The sequence below is a fragment of the Sinocyclocheilus anshuiensis genome, unplaced genomic scaffold (assembly GCF_001515605.1).
Source record: "Sinocyclocheilus anshuiensis isolate Anshui unplaced genomic scaffold, SAMN03320099.WGS_v1.1 scaffold2433, whole genome shotgun sequence".
In the NCBI taxonomy this organism is placed as follows: Eukaryota; Metazoa; Chordata; class Actinopteri; order Cypriniformes; family Cyprinidae; genus Sinocyclocheilus; species Sinocyclocheilus anshuiensis.
The window spans coordinates 142,999-159,675 of NW_015552722.1; the positions used below are offsets into that span (position 1 = coordinate 142,999).

At 38.2% G+C, this 16,677-nt stretch overlaps 1 protein-coding gene across 1 annotated transcript in view; it reads left to right on the forward strand.

Moving 5' to 3' along the window:
- LOC107667809 (receptor tyrosine-protein kinase erbB-4-like) overlaps window positions 1-16,677 on the forward strand; it is a gene marked incomplete at its 5' end in the record, with an annotated part of 116,162 nt that overhangs the window by 90,461 nt on the left and 9,024 nt on the right. Inside the window, 5 exons of the mRNA XM_016459524.1 lie at window positions 10,336-10,491; window positions 10,784-10,863; window positions 11,469-11,632; window positions 13,985-14,082; window positions 14,200-14,370. Of these exons, the coding sequence (XP_016315010.1) occupies window positions 10,336-10,491; window positions 10,784-10,863; window positions 11,469-11,632; window positions 13,985-14,082; window positions 14,200-14,370 (669 nt within the window). The remainder of the gene's footprint in view (window positions 1-10,335; window positions 10,492-10,783; window positions 10,864-11,468; window positions 11,633-13,984; window positions 14,083-14,199; window positions 14,371-16,677) is intronic.

Consider the following 16,677-nt stretch of genomic DNA (forward strand, 5'->3'; position numbering starts at 1 on the left):
TATATATATATTTATTTACTTGCACATTTATTTATTGCAATTTTCTCCTTTCTGTGTTGGAGCAGTGACATGGATAAAAAAAAATGTTTGTACACTTTATGTATGAATATCTACAAATAGTAATGACATGGTTAGAGGATCACAGGAGTAAATATACCAATGGAATCTGCTCATCCGAAGTGTTATACAGGTAATGTGGTTTCTAAAAGATTAGTGGAACTGCTAAACGAGATTTCTCGTGAGCCTCTTAGAATGACTCCCTACCTACATTAATGAGTGTGTAAATGTGTGTTTGTCTATTATACCGTAGGATTTCATTTTTAGGGTTTGGGGTTGTAAGATGTTGACACCACTAGTGACACTGGGCTTAATTTGTACATAATTGCAGTTTGTAATGGGAACGAAAAGCCAAGGGCATGTCAGCCGAGTGTCACTGAAATTGTAGCCATTACCAGAAACGAAACATGGAAATTAATGACATTCTGGTTTAATTTGCACCTTCATCTTTTCATGGCATTTAATCTTAGCCTCTTCTTCTCTTGGGACTCCAAGAAATGTAAGAGGGGTTCTCGAGCCTTTCATTAAAGCCCATAATTATTCTCTCTAACCAAACGGTAATAATTTCTCACATCTCCTTTTGTGTACCTTTTGGTAATGAACTCAAAAAACGCAACTATATAAACTGATTTAAAGCATTAGCTATTAGATAAATATATGATGACTTATCAGTAAATATCAACATTTGTTCTCTCATGGGAATCCGCATTCTCAACTACCTCGACGACTGGCTCGTTCTGGTCCAGTCAGAGGCAGAATTAATATCAAACAGGACCCTCCTCCTCAGGCACCTGGAGTGCCTGGGACTCAGGGTCAATTTTGCCAACAGCTCGTTGTTCCCCAGCCAGCGAATATCATTCCTGGGAACAATTTTCGACTCAGCCCAAATGAGAGCTGTAGTCACGCCGGAACGGGCTCTGGCCATACGGAAGTTGGCGACCTCATTCGAGATTGGTACCACTCTCCCTCTCAAAGCATTTCCAAGGATGCTGGGCCTCATGGCGGCGGCATCGCCAGCGCTACAGTTGGGTCTGCTTCGTATGAGCCCCCTTCAGCGCTGGTTGGAACCACGGGTTCCATCCCATGCGTGGCGTCACAGACGCCTGCAGATCAGGGTGATTCAGGCGTGTGTAACAGCCCTGGCCCCCTGGAAGAACTCCCGCTGGATGGAATAGGGCGTGGCCATGGGGATGGTTTGCAGAAGGACAGTTGTCACGACAGACGCCTCCAACTCAGGTTGGGGGGCGCTGTGCGAGGGCATACCGACTTTCGTCCACTGGTCGAAGGCGGAAAAAGGCTTCCACATCAACTGCCTGGAAATGCTAGCAGTATGTCGAGCCTGTCAGTTCTTCCTGCCAGTCCTAAAAGGACACCATGTGCTAATCCGATCAGACAACAGGTCCGTCGTGTCCTACATAAATCGCCAGGGAGGCCTCTGCTCGAAGCGTCTCTTCACTCTGGTAGAGCGCCTCCTGGAATGGGCTGACCAAAGAGCGGACATGTTATCAAGGAGCAATGTCCCCTCAGGGGAGTGGACGCTCCATCCGCAGACGGTTCAGAGGATCTGGGAGATCTTCGGTGAGGCCGAGGTGGACCTCTTCTCGAAGAGGTGGACAACTCTTACTGCCCAATTTCTTTCTCAAAGACCAGGAACGCGTTGGCCCACGATTGGCCCAACCTCGTTTTTTATGCTTTTCCCCCGACCGCCCTGATCCCACAGGTAATCAGGCGAGTAAGAGAACAAAAACACAAGGTTCTCCTGGTGGCCCCCCTTTGGATGAACCAGCTGTGGCTATCAGAGGCTAGAGCCCCGTCTACGAGACGCCTCTATGCCTTGAAGTGATCTTTTTTCTCCGCTTAGTGTCTAAACCGTGGCAAGGACCCTCATACTTCCAATTTGACAGAGGTATTGTCATTTCTGCAAGAGCTGCTGGATAAGGGACGCTCCCCATCCACGCTCAAAGTCTATGTGGCGGCTATAGCAGCCTCTCATGCCCCTATTGAGGGCCAATCGGTGGGCAGAAACAGCGCAGTTATCCGCTTCCTAAGGGGTGCCAGGAGGCTGAATCCGCCTTGTCCCCCTACTGTCCCTTCATGGGATCTGCCCCCTGTGCTGAGGGCCCTTTCGAGCAGTTACAGTCTGCCAACATTCGTTTGCTATCGCTGAAGACTGCTCTGCTTCTAGCACTGGCATCAGTAAAGCAAATAGGGGACCTGCAGGCGCTCTTCATTAGCCCGGCCTGCCTGGAATTCGGGCCTAACGACTCTAAAGTCGTCCTGAAACCAAGGCACGGTTACGTACCTAAGGTGCTCTCCACTCCGTTCAGAGCACAGGTCATTACGCTTTCCGTGCTTCTTCCCTCTGAAGAGGACAGAGAGTTATCTCTGCTCTGCCCCTTCAGAGCTCTGAGAATCTATATTGAGCGTTCCGCCCCTTATAGGCAGTCGGAACAACTCTTTGTCAGCTTCAGTAACCACACCAAAGGGCTTCCGGTCACAAAGCAAAGACTCTCTAGATGGAGAATAGACTCCATCTCGCTAGCGTACTCTTTTTGGGCCTTCAATGCCCCATTGGCATCGCCTCGTCTTGGGCATAGTCCAGTGGTGTGTCCATTGCGGATATTTGTGAGGCGGCCGGCTGGACCTCGCCATCCACATTCGCAGGGTTTTATAACCTGGAAGTCCTGGCCTTGCAGGCCAGGGTTCTTTACGCTTGAACGAGACATGCACTGCGTAAACAGATCTGGCAGAGAGCCCTTGGCCGTATCACGCTCAAGCTCTCTGGCATTAGTTCACCTGTTAGCTCTCGACCCCTGGGTGTCGAAGTTACAGGAGTACTCTGGAACGATTAACCAGGCCGGGTGTGACCTCAGGAAGCTCAGCCCGTCTTAGCCTTGGGTTGTTGTTAACTTCTCTATGGGCATTGGTTGCTTATGGAAGTTTGATACTTTTAATCGTACCACTACTTTAGCACGGCGTGATTGTACTGTGTTCCCATATGCGTCTAGCAAGACGTAGTACGAGTGTAGTATCGAAAGGGAATGTACTCAGTTACTAACGTAAATACTCGTTCCCGTATCTCAGGGAACCGAGGTTACGTTAGTATCCGAGTACATTTTTAATAGTTTTTTTGTTTTTCATTTCAGTTTGATTTTAAGTTAAAGTTTATTTTATTTCAAGTAACTTTTTTGCATGGCTTTAGTTTTAACTAAAATAAAGCTGAGCTGAAGTTTTGGTATTGTTATATTAATAGCCACATTTTATATTTCCTTTTTTCTTTGTTTCTTCCTTCTAAAAAAATCAGGGTTACTTGGTGATATTTACTCTCCTAAATACCAAAAAGATTTATTGTTTTATTACCTGAGTGGTGACATTTCAGCAGATGCCATGAGAGGGGGCAGTGGGACACTCAGTGAATAGAGGAGCTCACCTCTGTTCTTCAAATCCAGGCAGTCTTCACTCTTTGGTCAAATATGGCCAGCCATAATCCTGAAAACCTTGTATAAATGGATTAGACACTCTTTCTATGCTTTGTCACATTTCTTTTTACTCATTCAGTTTTGTACTCATTCAGTTTTGTAGTCTACACTGGTGAACTACAGAAACAGGTGTTTTTCTGTCTCTAGAAATTTTTAATCTAACAGTTTTTTTTTCTTTGTTTCATCGCGTTCAGATCATGTGCACTACATCTGCCAGTAAGTCTATTTTTCTCAAAAACTATTGTACTGTTAGAATAGCTCCCTACTGTGCCACTGAAACAGTATGTTCCTGTACAGCAGGGTTCCTCAAATCCGGTCCTGGAGGTTCCACTGCCCTACAAAGATTAGCTCAAACCCTGATTAAACTTACTTACCTGTGATTTTCTAGGGATCCTATGGGCTCAGATGTGTTTGATTAGGGTTGGAGCTAAACTCTGGAGGGCTTTGGCCCTCCAGGGCAAGATTTGAGGAACCCTGCTGTACAGTATAGGTACATTTGAGACTTGTCCGGATGATGGATCTCATTGCTGGGCTCTTGTCTGTCCATAGGTTGGGGGTAGAGACAAGACTCACAATGTATCTGGAAAACAATGAGATGCTTCAGGAGACTTCACAGGGAAATGTTCAGACTTATATTGCCATTGTTTCAGTATTTTGAGTATATTAGTGCAGTTTCTGTATTATTCATACATGTTTAGGGAATACACTGGGTCTTAGTGTCGCCTTGAGATTTACAAACATGTTTGTTTGTGAGTGAATGCAAATCGATAACTCGAACAAAACAAGTGCTCAATCATGCACATTGGATGTTTTCAGAGATTTTAGACTTTTCTGTTTTCTGTAAGGTTGACCACTGTATCCACCATATGGCAATATATCACTTTAGTTTGTGTTTCTGTTCAGAACAACAAATAATATACTGGAATTAACCAGTAACATTATTCTTTTTGTTGTATATTTTATATTGTCAGTAGTGTAGCAATGTATGTTATATTGTCAATAAGCAATGTATTTCCATTTTAGAGTTTCATTATTTTCCCAAAATAGAGAGATGCTGCTTTCAAGTCATGTCAAAGTGATTGCATTTTTGAGATGAGTGAACATGAATGCAACAAAATGTCATAATAACAACTGGAAAGCTCTTTTTGAATGAATACTTTTTAAATCTGAGGATTGTCATTAAAAAAAATGGTAGATTTCAGTTCCCTTTGATCAATTCTTTTTGTATACATATTTGTCCTGTTTTTGAAGAATAGTAATATATTTAGAAAATAAAACTTGTTGTTTAACCAGTTTATGCAGTGACAGGCTTGCACAATAACCATATTACACATCATTATTTTTAGCTGCATTATAACCAGTGTTGGAGAGTAACTAGTTACATGTAACATAATTACGTAATTTAATTACAAACTAAATGTTAACAATTACAAAGGGGGTTACATCTGAATATTTCCACACACATAGAGATTTGATTGATTGATTTCTTTCCCAAATTACATTGACTGCTCTAAAATATGAGACACCAATGTTTCAGGAGTTTAGGATACAGAATAGGACACGTTTATTTGATAACTGATTTATTTCCTATTTGGATTTATGCATATGCTTTATTTTTTTAAGATTAACTCTTTTTTTCCCCCATGACATTGTTAAATGCCAATGGTTCCTGTCGAAGCTATGCAAAGATTGAATTTCAAGAAACAGTATCATAGCTATTAAACTATATCTTATTATTTTAAATCAGTATTTAATCTCAGAATGATCTCGGAGTAAAAAAAAAGATCTGCTGAAGTCTGATTTTGTGGTGGCTCTGCTTTAAAATTAAATGATTATAATCTTAATTCAAGTGATGAAGGATTCTGAAAGTCTGACAGTAATCAGTGTTGAGCACTACTGTAAGGTTAACCCTGCCTGCTTTAAATGTTTCAAAATGATAAACAGTTGAAAACATTAGTTAGAAATTTAGAAAAGTGATCAAAAAGTAATCAAATGTAATCAGTTACATTAATGTAAGCATATTACATTTTAAATATGGTAACTTGTAATCTGTAACCTATTCCATTTCCAAAGTAACCTTCCAAACACTGATTATAATGATAGCATGCATGCCTTTGATTGTAACATTTGGGCATATTTGTGTATAGGTTTCTGTATGTTCTTGCAGTATGTTTTGTACCAGTCACCTCTGTCACGTTCTATTCCCATGGTGATGCTGAGTATGGCTTCTCTCTCGTTCCAGCCCACTTCCTCTTTCCACCCTTGTCAGCATTATTGTCTGCAGAATTAAGCATGCCTCAGCCATAGCGCCTTGTTGTTGTTTTCCTCTCTAATTAGTTCCAAATAATCAAGTGAGTCTAATTTTTGTTATTTGCCTATCCAGAGGCGAGAATATGTTGTAATAGGGCACAGAGGGACCCTTCCGTTCCACTGAAACTTTAACCTTTATTAATGCACACATAAAAGCTGGTGCATAAAAGAGTGAGATGAGGAGATGCTCTATGAATGCCCCCGAATGCACCTCACGCCGGCATTAAGTCTCGCTCCCTGGATCGGCATGCAGATGGCTTGTTATGCTAAATGCAGACGGTTTTTTGATTAGGTTACTCCTACTTTCATCTGGGTGCTCTCAAACAGTGGACACAAAGGACTGCTCTTTGCTGCCTGTTTTATCTATGCCATCTCTCTCTCTCTCTTTCTTCAAGTGAAGTTAAAGGTCTGAATATACAGAAAGCTCAAGGCTGTTAAAAGCAATGGATGCTTCTAGAAATGCACTGCAACATTCAAGGAAGCCTATATTAACTGGAGAAAGCTATCCATTAGCATGCCTATTTATCTTAGTGGAAGTAGCTTTGTTGGCAAATGGTGTAGTTAGACTAACTGAATCTCGCTCTCTTGCTAACCTTGACACCTTGGCAGCAAACACAGCAGTTATTAATATAATATCAAATAATAATAATAATATTAAAACTGAATGTGTTTATTTAAAATTGACATTTACATCGTTTAACCACTCCCTGTTCGTTGAACATGACTCTGTTTACTGTATTAATACATTTCTGTTTTTAGTGTGCATGATCATCATCAAAAGAAACAAAAGTCTGTGTAATGGCATGACCAATTCTACCTTGCAGACCTTGAGAATTCTACTGCACTTATGCAAATGATCTCTGTCTTGATTGGTTAAAGTTCACCCAGAAATAAAAATTAGCTGAAAATGTACTTACCCTCAGGTCATCCAAGATGTAGATGAGTTTAGCATTACATCACTAGCTCACCAAGATGCTCTGCAGTGAATGGGTGTCGTCAGAATGAGAGCCCAAACAGCTGATAAAAACATTACAATAATCCACAAGTAATCCACATGACTCCAGTCCATCAGTCCAACCTGTGAAGAGAACAACTGTGTGTTTGTAAGAAACAAAACCATCGAGACATTTTTAACTTCAGTCATTTGCTTCTGGCTAAAATATCAGTCATCTATCCATACTATTGCATTCTCTTGAAAAAGTAATCTCGTCTGAATCAGGAGTGAAATATGCAGAGATTAATCACCATTTACAAGCAACAACAGTCCAAAACAGTTCTAAACAGTTGTGTTGTTGGATTTTTATGTGAGAGGACAACAAGGTAAGGACTTTCTCTGGAGGAAGCATTATTATTTTGGCCTTATATTTTGTCCAAAAGCTACAGTTTAAAGTTAAACTCTTTTTGATGGATTTGTTTCCGACAAACACGCTGCTTTTTGCTTCACAAGATGTTAATTGACTGGAGTCGTGTGGATTACTTTATTATAAGAAACGTTTTGGACAGTTATTCAAAACCATTAAACATTAAAACACTATGTGCAAGTATATGTATAATCAATCTGACTTAATATTTACATGTATTCATTATTTGTATTCATAATTGTTATTGAATATGTACACAATTATTTCTCAGACATATTTCATTAAGTTTACATATTAATTGATAGCCAACATTACTGAAAATAACAAATGCACAATAATAGATAATAAGTGTTTCAGATAGCAGACCAATCGGCCAAAACAGTACAAGTAAACACCATTTTTATTGTATGTATTTATTTGGCTACTTTAGGAGAGCCAGTATGGAGCTACGCAAATGCAATTACAGTGCAGTAAAATGAAAGTATATTTAAAACAGATGACTTCTGGGATCAGACAGTCAATCAAGGGAAATGTTGATTGCTACAAACCTTAGCATACCTGAGCCAATAGTATTCATCCTGTCATGTATCTGTTTAAAAGAATTATAAATCCGTGGAGCGTGTAAGACATTAAACACTTGATCCTTCAGAACAAAAGCAATGGTCATGGCGCAGGAGATGAGCAGAACACGCTTGAGGGAATTAATTTCTGTTTAATGGTTAATAAAAAATAAATGGATGGTTTGTAAGACTATGGAAAGATTCTGCTCATTTAGAACAGTGCTGCGTAATTTATCCTATGAGAGATGCTGGGCTTGCACTGCTGTTGACACAGTTATGATGTGGACTGGGTATGTTTTATTGCCGTTAAGTGACTGGAGAATGTGCATATTATTCATGCCAAATTAGAGAATAAACAGTAAGAAATGGTGATAGGGACATCTAAAGCCATGTTCTCCATTTTAAACATTGTTCTATCTGTAAAAGAGTGACAAAAAGGGACATCTTGAAACAAATATATATTTTATAATAAAACAGATTAATCTACTAAATAAACGCCCTACAGCTTTCAGTTTCAAAGTTGTTAAAATACATTCAAGCATAAAACAGCTTACAACTGTAATAATATTTCACAATATTAACCTTTGGAAGGGTTGTGTACACTTAATGCATATTTCATTGTAAACAAGTTTGAAAATGTATCAATATATGTATCAAGATATCCTGATATTTTATGTTGACTTGTTAGGTTGTATACAGATAGTAATACAACATCTGTAATACAGTACATGCATTTATTATAAAATACAGTAATAAAAAGTGTCACTTGGAAAAAGTTTGCAGTATATTGCACATTGTGGCCTTGGTTTGTCTGTGTGTGTGTGTGTCGCTGGTGATTGATCGATCCATGATTCACTCTCTCAGTATCAGGCGTCTGCTCCTGTGTTTAATTCTCATATTTGTCTGTAACGCTGCAAATTTTCAGGACAAAATGTGTTTTAACACAATGTGCTTGATTCAGCTTTTGTCTGCCTTCTTTTCTGTTGCTGCTGTCTAACTAATTTTGATTAGCACGTAAGTAAGAAAACAAATGTATTGCCTATGAAATGATGGACTATGTGGCAAAGGGAACAGTGTATTACAGAGAAATATGTTTCTCATTTTTCAGACATTTACTGTTTTGAACACAGCCTGATGGCCACTGTTGTCTTCTGTTGAATGCTGTATTATTAAAGGGGTCATATTATGCTGCTAAAAAGAACATTATTTTGTGTATTTGGTGTAATGAAATGTGTTTATGCGGTTTAAAGTTAAAAAACATATTATTTTCCACATACTGTACATTATTGTTTCTCCTCTATGCCCCGCCTTTTTGAAACGCGTCGATTTTTACAAAGCTCATCGGTCTGAAAAAGCGAGGTGTGCTGTGATTGGCCAGCTATCCAGTGCGTTGTGATTGGCCAAATACCTCAAGCGTGAGACGGAAATGTTACGCCCCTTACCATACTGTTGTATTCCCTCAGCGACCAGCACAGATCAGCTCTAGGCATGACGAAGCGGATATCGTCCTCTTTTGGAAGACCAAACAAAGTAGTTTCGCTTTCACAACGAAGCACACAGCATCTTCAGGATATGGCGGCGGCAACAATACTACAGTGAGAATAAAAGTTACGCCTTCTTTCTTTGCGTGAACATTTGGGCGGCGTTATGCAAATCTTCCCACAGAGCGACGTAGGTATGTTGGGGCGTGTTAGAACGAGCCGTTTTAGGTAGGTGTGGCTGACTCTTAACTTTTATAAAGAATATCTCTTTGGATTTGAGACTTTAGTCTTTGCAACTTTACAGATCTTCTTTATGCACCAAGAGCTTGTAACACTCCAAAGAGAAAGGAAAAATTGAAATCGCATCATATGACCCCTTTAATAAAAACATTGGAAATATTCAGACCAGTCCTTTTTTCTTTCTATATACTTCGTGCACCCTTGAATTGTTTTTGTTGTCCCTTGAGGGTGTCTTTTTGCACTTTTCTTTGTTGCAAAATATCACAGACTGAAATGAAGGCAATTTTATATCACTATGTCATTCAATCTTTTTCACAGATGAGCAGCAAAAGAAAAACAACTTGCAGGGGCAATTACTTTCTTTAGTTTCCAAACATGTCCATCTGTTCTCATAACTGCACAATGTTGTTGGTATCAGTGTTTCTTTAGACGTTTTAAAGTTTCTGGTTCTGGTAAAAAGAACTTATTTATTTGTTAAGATGTGAAAAATAATGTTGTACGGGATATTAAAGACGGCCAGACACTGACTGAACCCTAGAGAAAATATTTTTGGTGGGATGATTTATGAGCAGTAACTACAGAAGTGCTATAATTTTTTTTTTCATCATTGTTATAACATTAGTTTTTTTCATCTGTTTAACTTTTCACAATCTGTCCAGCTCAGTTTCCAACTTGTGCAATGTAGTACACTAAATTTATCATTTTATGAAAGTAACTTTAGTTTTCAATTTTAGTAGAATGAATATTCTTAACAGACCTCCACTGTTCTTAATGCAGTGATTCATAGGTGTATTTATGATAATCATAGTGTTTTTGGATAGAAGCACTCAGATCTCCTCTTCGGCAGGGTATGATGTACTTGGAGGAGAGGCGGCTGGTGCACAGGGACCTTGCGGCCCGTAACGTCCTGGTAAAATCTCCAAACCACATCAAGATCACTGATTTTGGACTTGCTCGACTGCTGGATGTTGATGAAAAGGAGTATAATTCAGATGGAGGCAAGGTCAGTATTGACAAGCTGAGACACACTAGTTCTGAAAAACTCATGAAACTTAATATGTGGTTTGGATTCATTGAATTCATTTTAAGTGATTTTTTAATTCATGTTAGTTGGACACAAAAAAAATGGTAGCGAGAATGGTAGTTTCTTGATTGTATTTCTAATTTCTAATCATATTGCAAATTGGACTGTTCTTTTTTTTTTCTTTAGAATTTCACAAATGTATGTTTTAATTATACATGATTGCATTACTCCATGTATTATTACATCCTGATGAGAATTCTCTCTTATGTAGATGCCCATTAAGTGGATGGCCCTGGAGTGCATTCATTACAGGAAGTTCACACATCAGAGTGATGTATGGAGTTATGGTGAGTAAAACACATTTACAGTTACAGTCCTAGTTTTACTTAAATCAGTTAGTAGTATAGTATACATTTAAAGCAATCCTTCACTAGTCAATGATAAGGACTTATTTGTAAGCCAACGCTACTCATAGTGTAGGAGAGTCAAATTATATATATATTTAGGCTTTAAATAGAATTTTAAATACAGAATATATTTGGGCTCAGTAATATATATATTTTTTTTTTAGAAATGAATACTTTTATTCAGCAGAGATGCATTAATTGATCAAGAGTGACAGTGATCTAGAAACACAGGCAATAGTTCAGGCGAGGGTCAAACAGAGTCCAAACAGAGCAGGGCAAGAGAATAATCCAAAGAAAGGCAAGATATCCAAAACCGACTAGACTAAATAGGCGAAACAGACCAAGACTAGAAACTAGGCAAACTCGGGATGGCTCCGTAACGTTGCTACAGACGTAGCGATATGCGCAAACAATACTTGGCAGTGAGGAAGAGGAAGTCCATGGCTTATGTAGGGTGTTTGATTGGTTACAGCTTTGTGTGTAGTCCGTGCAATGGATGATGGGAAATGTAGTCCGGGGTGACATGCAACAGTTTGTGTAGTGTGAGAGTCAATGTAACTGGAAGGGGGTGACTATCTGGGAGCTGATGAAGTTTGGAGGAAAGCCCTATGATGGGATTCCCACACGTGCGATTCCAGACATCTTGGAGAAGGGCGAACGTTTGCCCCAGCCGCCCATCTGCACCATAGACGTCTACATGGTGATGGTGAAATGTGAGTGTTATGTAGAATCCTGAATGTGATCAGCAGCTCAATTTCTACTAGGGTGTTTGATTGGTTGCAGCTGTGTGTGTAATCAGTGCAATGGATGATGGGAAATGTAGTCCGGGGTGACATGCAACAGTTTGTGTAGTGTGAGAGTCAATGTAACTGGAAGGCAACATCTGGTGGTGAGCAGACGGAAAACCACGGACCAGATTCTTGACAATATTAGAATGATTTCTGGAGAATCATACGACACTGAAGACTGGTGTAATGATGCTCAAAATTCAGCTTTGTGTCACAGGAATGAATTACTTTTGAAAATATATAACAGTTATTTTAAATTGTAAAATATTTTTGATAAAATAAATGCAGCCTTGATGCCCATAAAATATTTATTTTAAAATCTATTAAAAGAAAAATATTACCGACCGCAAACTTTAAAATTCTATTGGTATTGGTGTCTGTATATTATATAATATATAAATTAAATGGTGTATTCTGTTACAATTTTAAAATTACAAATATTTTATTTGTAATATTTGTTTTACGTTGATTAATATTTGACAATGCAATATCTTTAAATTAATTGTTATATATTATTATAATTTATATTACTGAATATATATATATATATATATATATATATATATTCTAATAAAACTATTTTTGGAGGAAAGCCCTATGATGGGATTCCCACACGTGCGATTCCAGACATCTTGGAGAAGGGCGAACGTTTGCCCCAGCCGCCCATCTGCACCATAGACGTCTACATGGTGATGGTGAAATGTGAGTGTTATGTAGAATCCTGAATGTGATCAGTAGCTCAAATTCTACAGAAAGGTACTAGCACACATACGGTTCAGTGATGGTAAATCATGGATGTGTAGTATTTGAAAGACACAGTAAGGTACTTCAAATAATTCCAATGTATTACAATAACTTTAATGTACACAAAACAGCATTACTGTGATTTTTCTATGCTATCATTTTTATACTAATACCGTGATATTTTGTTTAGCAAGATACATGCAGTCACATGGTTTTTAGCCCAGCCGCTCGCCATGTTTGGCCAGACAGTCTTGTGGACTGTGGTAATAAGCAGCTGGGTCACCGGTGGGGTTTCTCAGCCGGTTCAATCAAATAAACACAAAGAGATGAAATGAGACACGGACTGAACCCATTAATTCTAATTACATTTTGACTGTAAGCTGTTGTTTGTGATTCTACTCGCTGTGACATCTGTAGCCCCACGGACAATGAAATGTGAAATATTGATGGAGATGAAATGTGATGTTATTGCGTGAGTAATTGCTGCTCATTTGGATAATGTGTTTGAGTGTGAGAACTGAAAGGAAATTAATTGGGAGGAAATAAGGAGCAGGCTGCCGCAAGGTGATGGCATGTTACTTCCTGTCAGAGACATAATAGAACTGTAAGAAGTTCAGTAATTTGGGGTAATGTGGAAAGAAAAAAACAGCTCAATAAGATGCAAATGAGTCTGTCTGTCTATCTATAGTGCCCTCCACTAATATTGGCACCCTTGTTAAATATGAGCAAATGTGGCTGTGAAAATAAATCTGCATTGTTTATCTTTTTATCTTTCATTCAAAAAGTAAAACAATTGAAAGTGGAACTCACATTATGAAATTAATGTTTTTCTCCAATGCATGTAGGCCAACAATTATTGGCACCCCTAGAAATTTTTATGAGTAAAATATCTCTGAAGTATATTCCCATTCAGATGGGACTGGCTTCTATGGTCAGATAAAACAAAAAAAAAGAGGCTTTTGGCAGCAAACCCACCAGATGGGTTTGGTGCAAATAGGGTTAAAAAGTACCCCATGCCCAAGGTGAAATATACTGCTGGATTTTTACTGGCCTATTTTTCTGAAGGAGGTCCTGGACATCTTGTTCAGATACACGGCTTCTACATGGCTACATGGATTCTATCAAATACCAACAGATAAAAAAATCTAAACCTGACTGTCTCTTTTAAAAAATCGTATAATGGGCCGTGGTTGGATCTTCCATCAGGACAATGATCCAAAACAAACATCACAATCAACACAAAAAGGTGTCTCTGAGCACAAAATGAAGCTTCTGCCATGGCCGTCCCAGTTCCCTGACCTCAACCCTATAGAAAATGAGTGGGGTGAACTGAAGAGAAGAATCGCCAACATGGAGCTGGAAATCTGAAGGATCTTGAGTGATTCCGTATGAAGGAATCTATCTGTCTTTCTATCTGTCTGTCAGTCAGTCAAAATAAAACTTAATTTGAGTAACTACATTGCAGTGTCTGTAAAAACTGTGTAATTGATAAATGTAGTTACTACTGGCATTTCTTACTGTCTTCACCTCCAGGCTGGATGATTGATGCTGATAGTCGGCCTCGGTTTAAAGAACTCGCTGCAGAGTTCAGCCGCATGGCACGAGACCCTCAGAGATACCTCGTCATACAGGTGAGAATATAACTATTTTTGTATTATATCTCTCCTTGAAAATCAATACTTTTGTCCTACACCACCCATTAAGCTCAACGTGATCGCAGAGAGTGATGGTGTCATTTCTGCTCTCAGGGGGATGACCGCATGAAGCTGCCCAGCCCCAACCACAGTAAGTTCTTCCAGAGTCTACTGGACGAGGAGGAGCTGGATGACCTGATGGACGCTGAGGAGTACTTGGTTCCTCAGACCTTTAATATCGCTACCTCTTCTTACACATCAAGACTACCAATGGATACCAGTAAGGTAAGAATAGCTCTTTTCTTTGTTTACAGTTTTTTTTTTTTTTCATGACCTGATAAAATATATACCTTGATTGCTGTGCAAGTCCAGAAAAAAAAAAAAAAAGTTTAAATGTAAAGCCTTTGCATATTTTTTGTTTTACTTTCTTCTGTTAAACGTATACTACCAGTCAAAAGTTTTCTTTTCTATTTTAATATACTGTATGTAAAAATGTAATTCCTGTAATGGCAAAGCAGAATTTTCAGCAGCCATTACTCCAGTCTTCAATGTCCATGATCCTTAAGAAATCAGCCTAAAATATATTAAAATGAAATAATCAGAATTATAAAATGTATAGGTTATCTTCCCAGAAGCGTGTCCACACTGAGGCTCTGTAGCACTTTGTTTATCACTATTTGTTGACCAGTGCTGTAAGTATAGGATCAGGACAATCTGTTAACAGCAGTTTTGAAAGGAATGAACTAGTTTGTCCAATATAATGCATATGTGGTAGATGGTAGAGGCGGTATTGTTTAGAAAACCTTTTTTTGAAACAAAAAGATATATTATACCCGGTTATCCAAAAGCATTTCATGTCAATGGAAATTGTTTAGTCAGCCATCTTTGCTTATTGGAACACAATTGGGCAGATGGAAAATTAAATGAAAATTAAATTTAGCTGAAAATTTGCTCACTCTCAGGTCATCCAAGATGAAGAAGAGTTTTTTTTTTTTATTATTGAAATTGACTTAGAGACATTTAGCATCACATCAGTTGCTCACCGATGGATTCTCTAGTAAATGGATGCCATCAGAATGAGAGTCCAAACAGCTGATAAAACATCACAAAAATCTACAAGTCAGGAGAATGAAATAGTATAGACAATATTGATAGCATGCACTTTTAACAATGTCTGAAAGATAATTAATTCAACCAAAGTCAGGGGTCCAGTGCCCAACTAAACGGAACACTAAACAGACATAAACAACTTTTATATATGTACCATATGAAATAAATAAAGCCAAAATGGTTTATAATAAATGAACGTGAAAGTACCTAAAAACAGCAGCTTTCAATTTTGAACTTTCATTATCAAGAACGCTTTATTAGCAATAGCACTTCTCATAACCCCTGTTATTGAACAAACTGCTTATGATTATGCTGTTATTTGCGATTTTTCTTTGTTTTCATATCTCTAAATGTTTGTGTTTGCTTGCAATTTTTTGGTTTTTACATCAATAATGGCTTTAATTTCTTTGATTACAGTTACTTCTAATGTAATTGCATTTAATACTGTATAGACTATTGAACAATTCTATATAAAACAGTATATTTTTTCTATATAAAACAATATCAAAATCTATATAGAACTATGCAAGCTTGTCCCCAAAGGTACTGCTTACATACAGACAACTGGCCTACTCACAATCAACCCTGCAAGACCATGCTGGTGAACCATCTTCACCAGCTCGATTTGGCTTGAGAACAGTATGACTATGGGGGTCCACCAGCTAGACCAGCACAGACCAGCATAAACCAGCCTGGACCAGCATTAAATTCACTGTAATCGAAGTTCATGCTGGTCCAGGACTGGAGTCGTGTGGATTATTGTGATGGTTTTGTCAGTTGTTTGGACTCTTATTCTGATGGCACCCATTGACTGCAGAGAATCCATTGGTAAGCAAATGATGTAATGCTAAATTTCTCTAAATCTGTTTCAAAGAAGAAACAAACTCTGAGGGTGAGTACATTTTCAGCAAATTTTGTTTGAACTATTCCTTGAAGAAAAATGGTTACTAAATCATTAAGGGAAAATCATTTTGGCTTTCATTACTCTCATAGTAAACAGCCAAACCTTGACCCCTTATTTTGGAAGTAATAACTAATTTTGCAATTATGTTTTTCCCTGAAACCTTTAGTTTCACCTTTAATGAAACTTCACATCATCTTATTGTTCCCATAGTCTTTTTTTATTTTATTATATATATATATATATATATATATATATATATCAAAAACAATTTCCGCCGGTTTCACAGACGAGGCTTAAGCCTGGTCCTAGACTAAAATGTAAGTCTGAGCTGTTTCAACTGAAAGAAAGTTGCACTGATTGATCTTAAAATATAGCAGTGCCTTTGTTTTGTCTTAAGATGCACACCAGTAATGCTTTTTTTCTAAGGCATGTTTATAAAAATTACTGAAATGTCCTAATTGAACTATGGCCTAATCCTGTCTATGAAACCGAGCCTTATTGTGTTTTTTGACTCACTTAAGTAGGACTTCAGTACATCTTTATATGTAATTTCATAATTACTTCTATTGTCTTTGAAA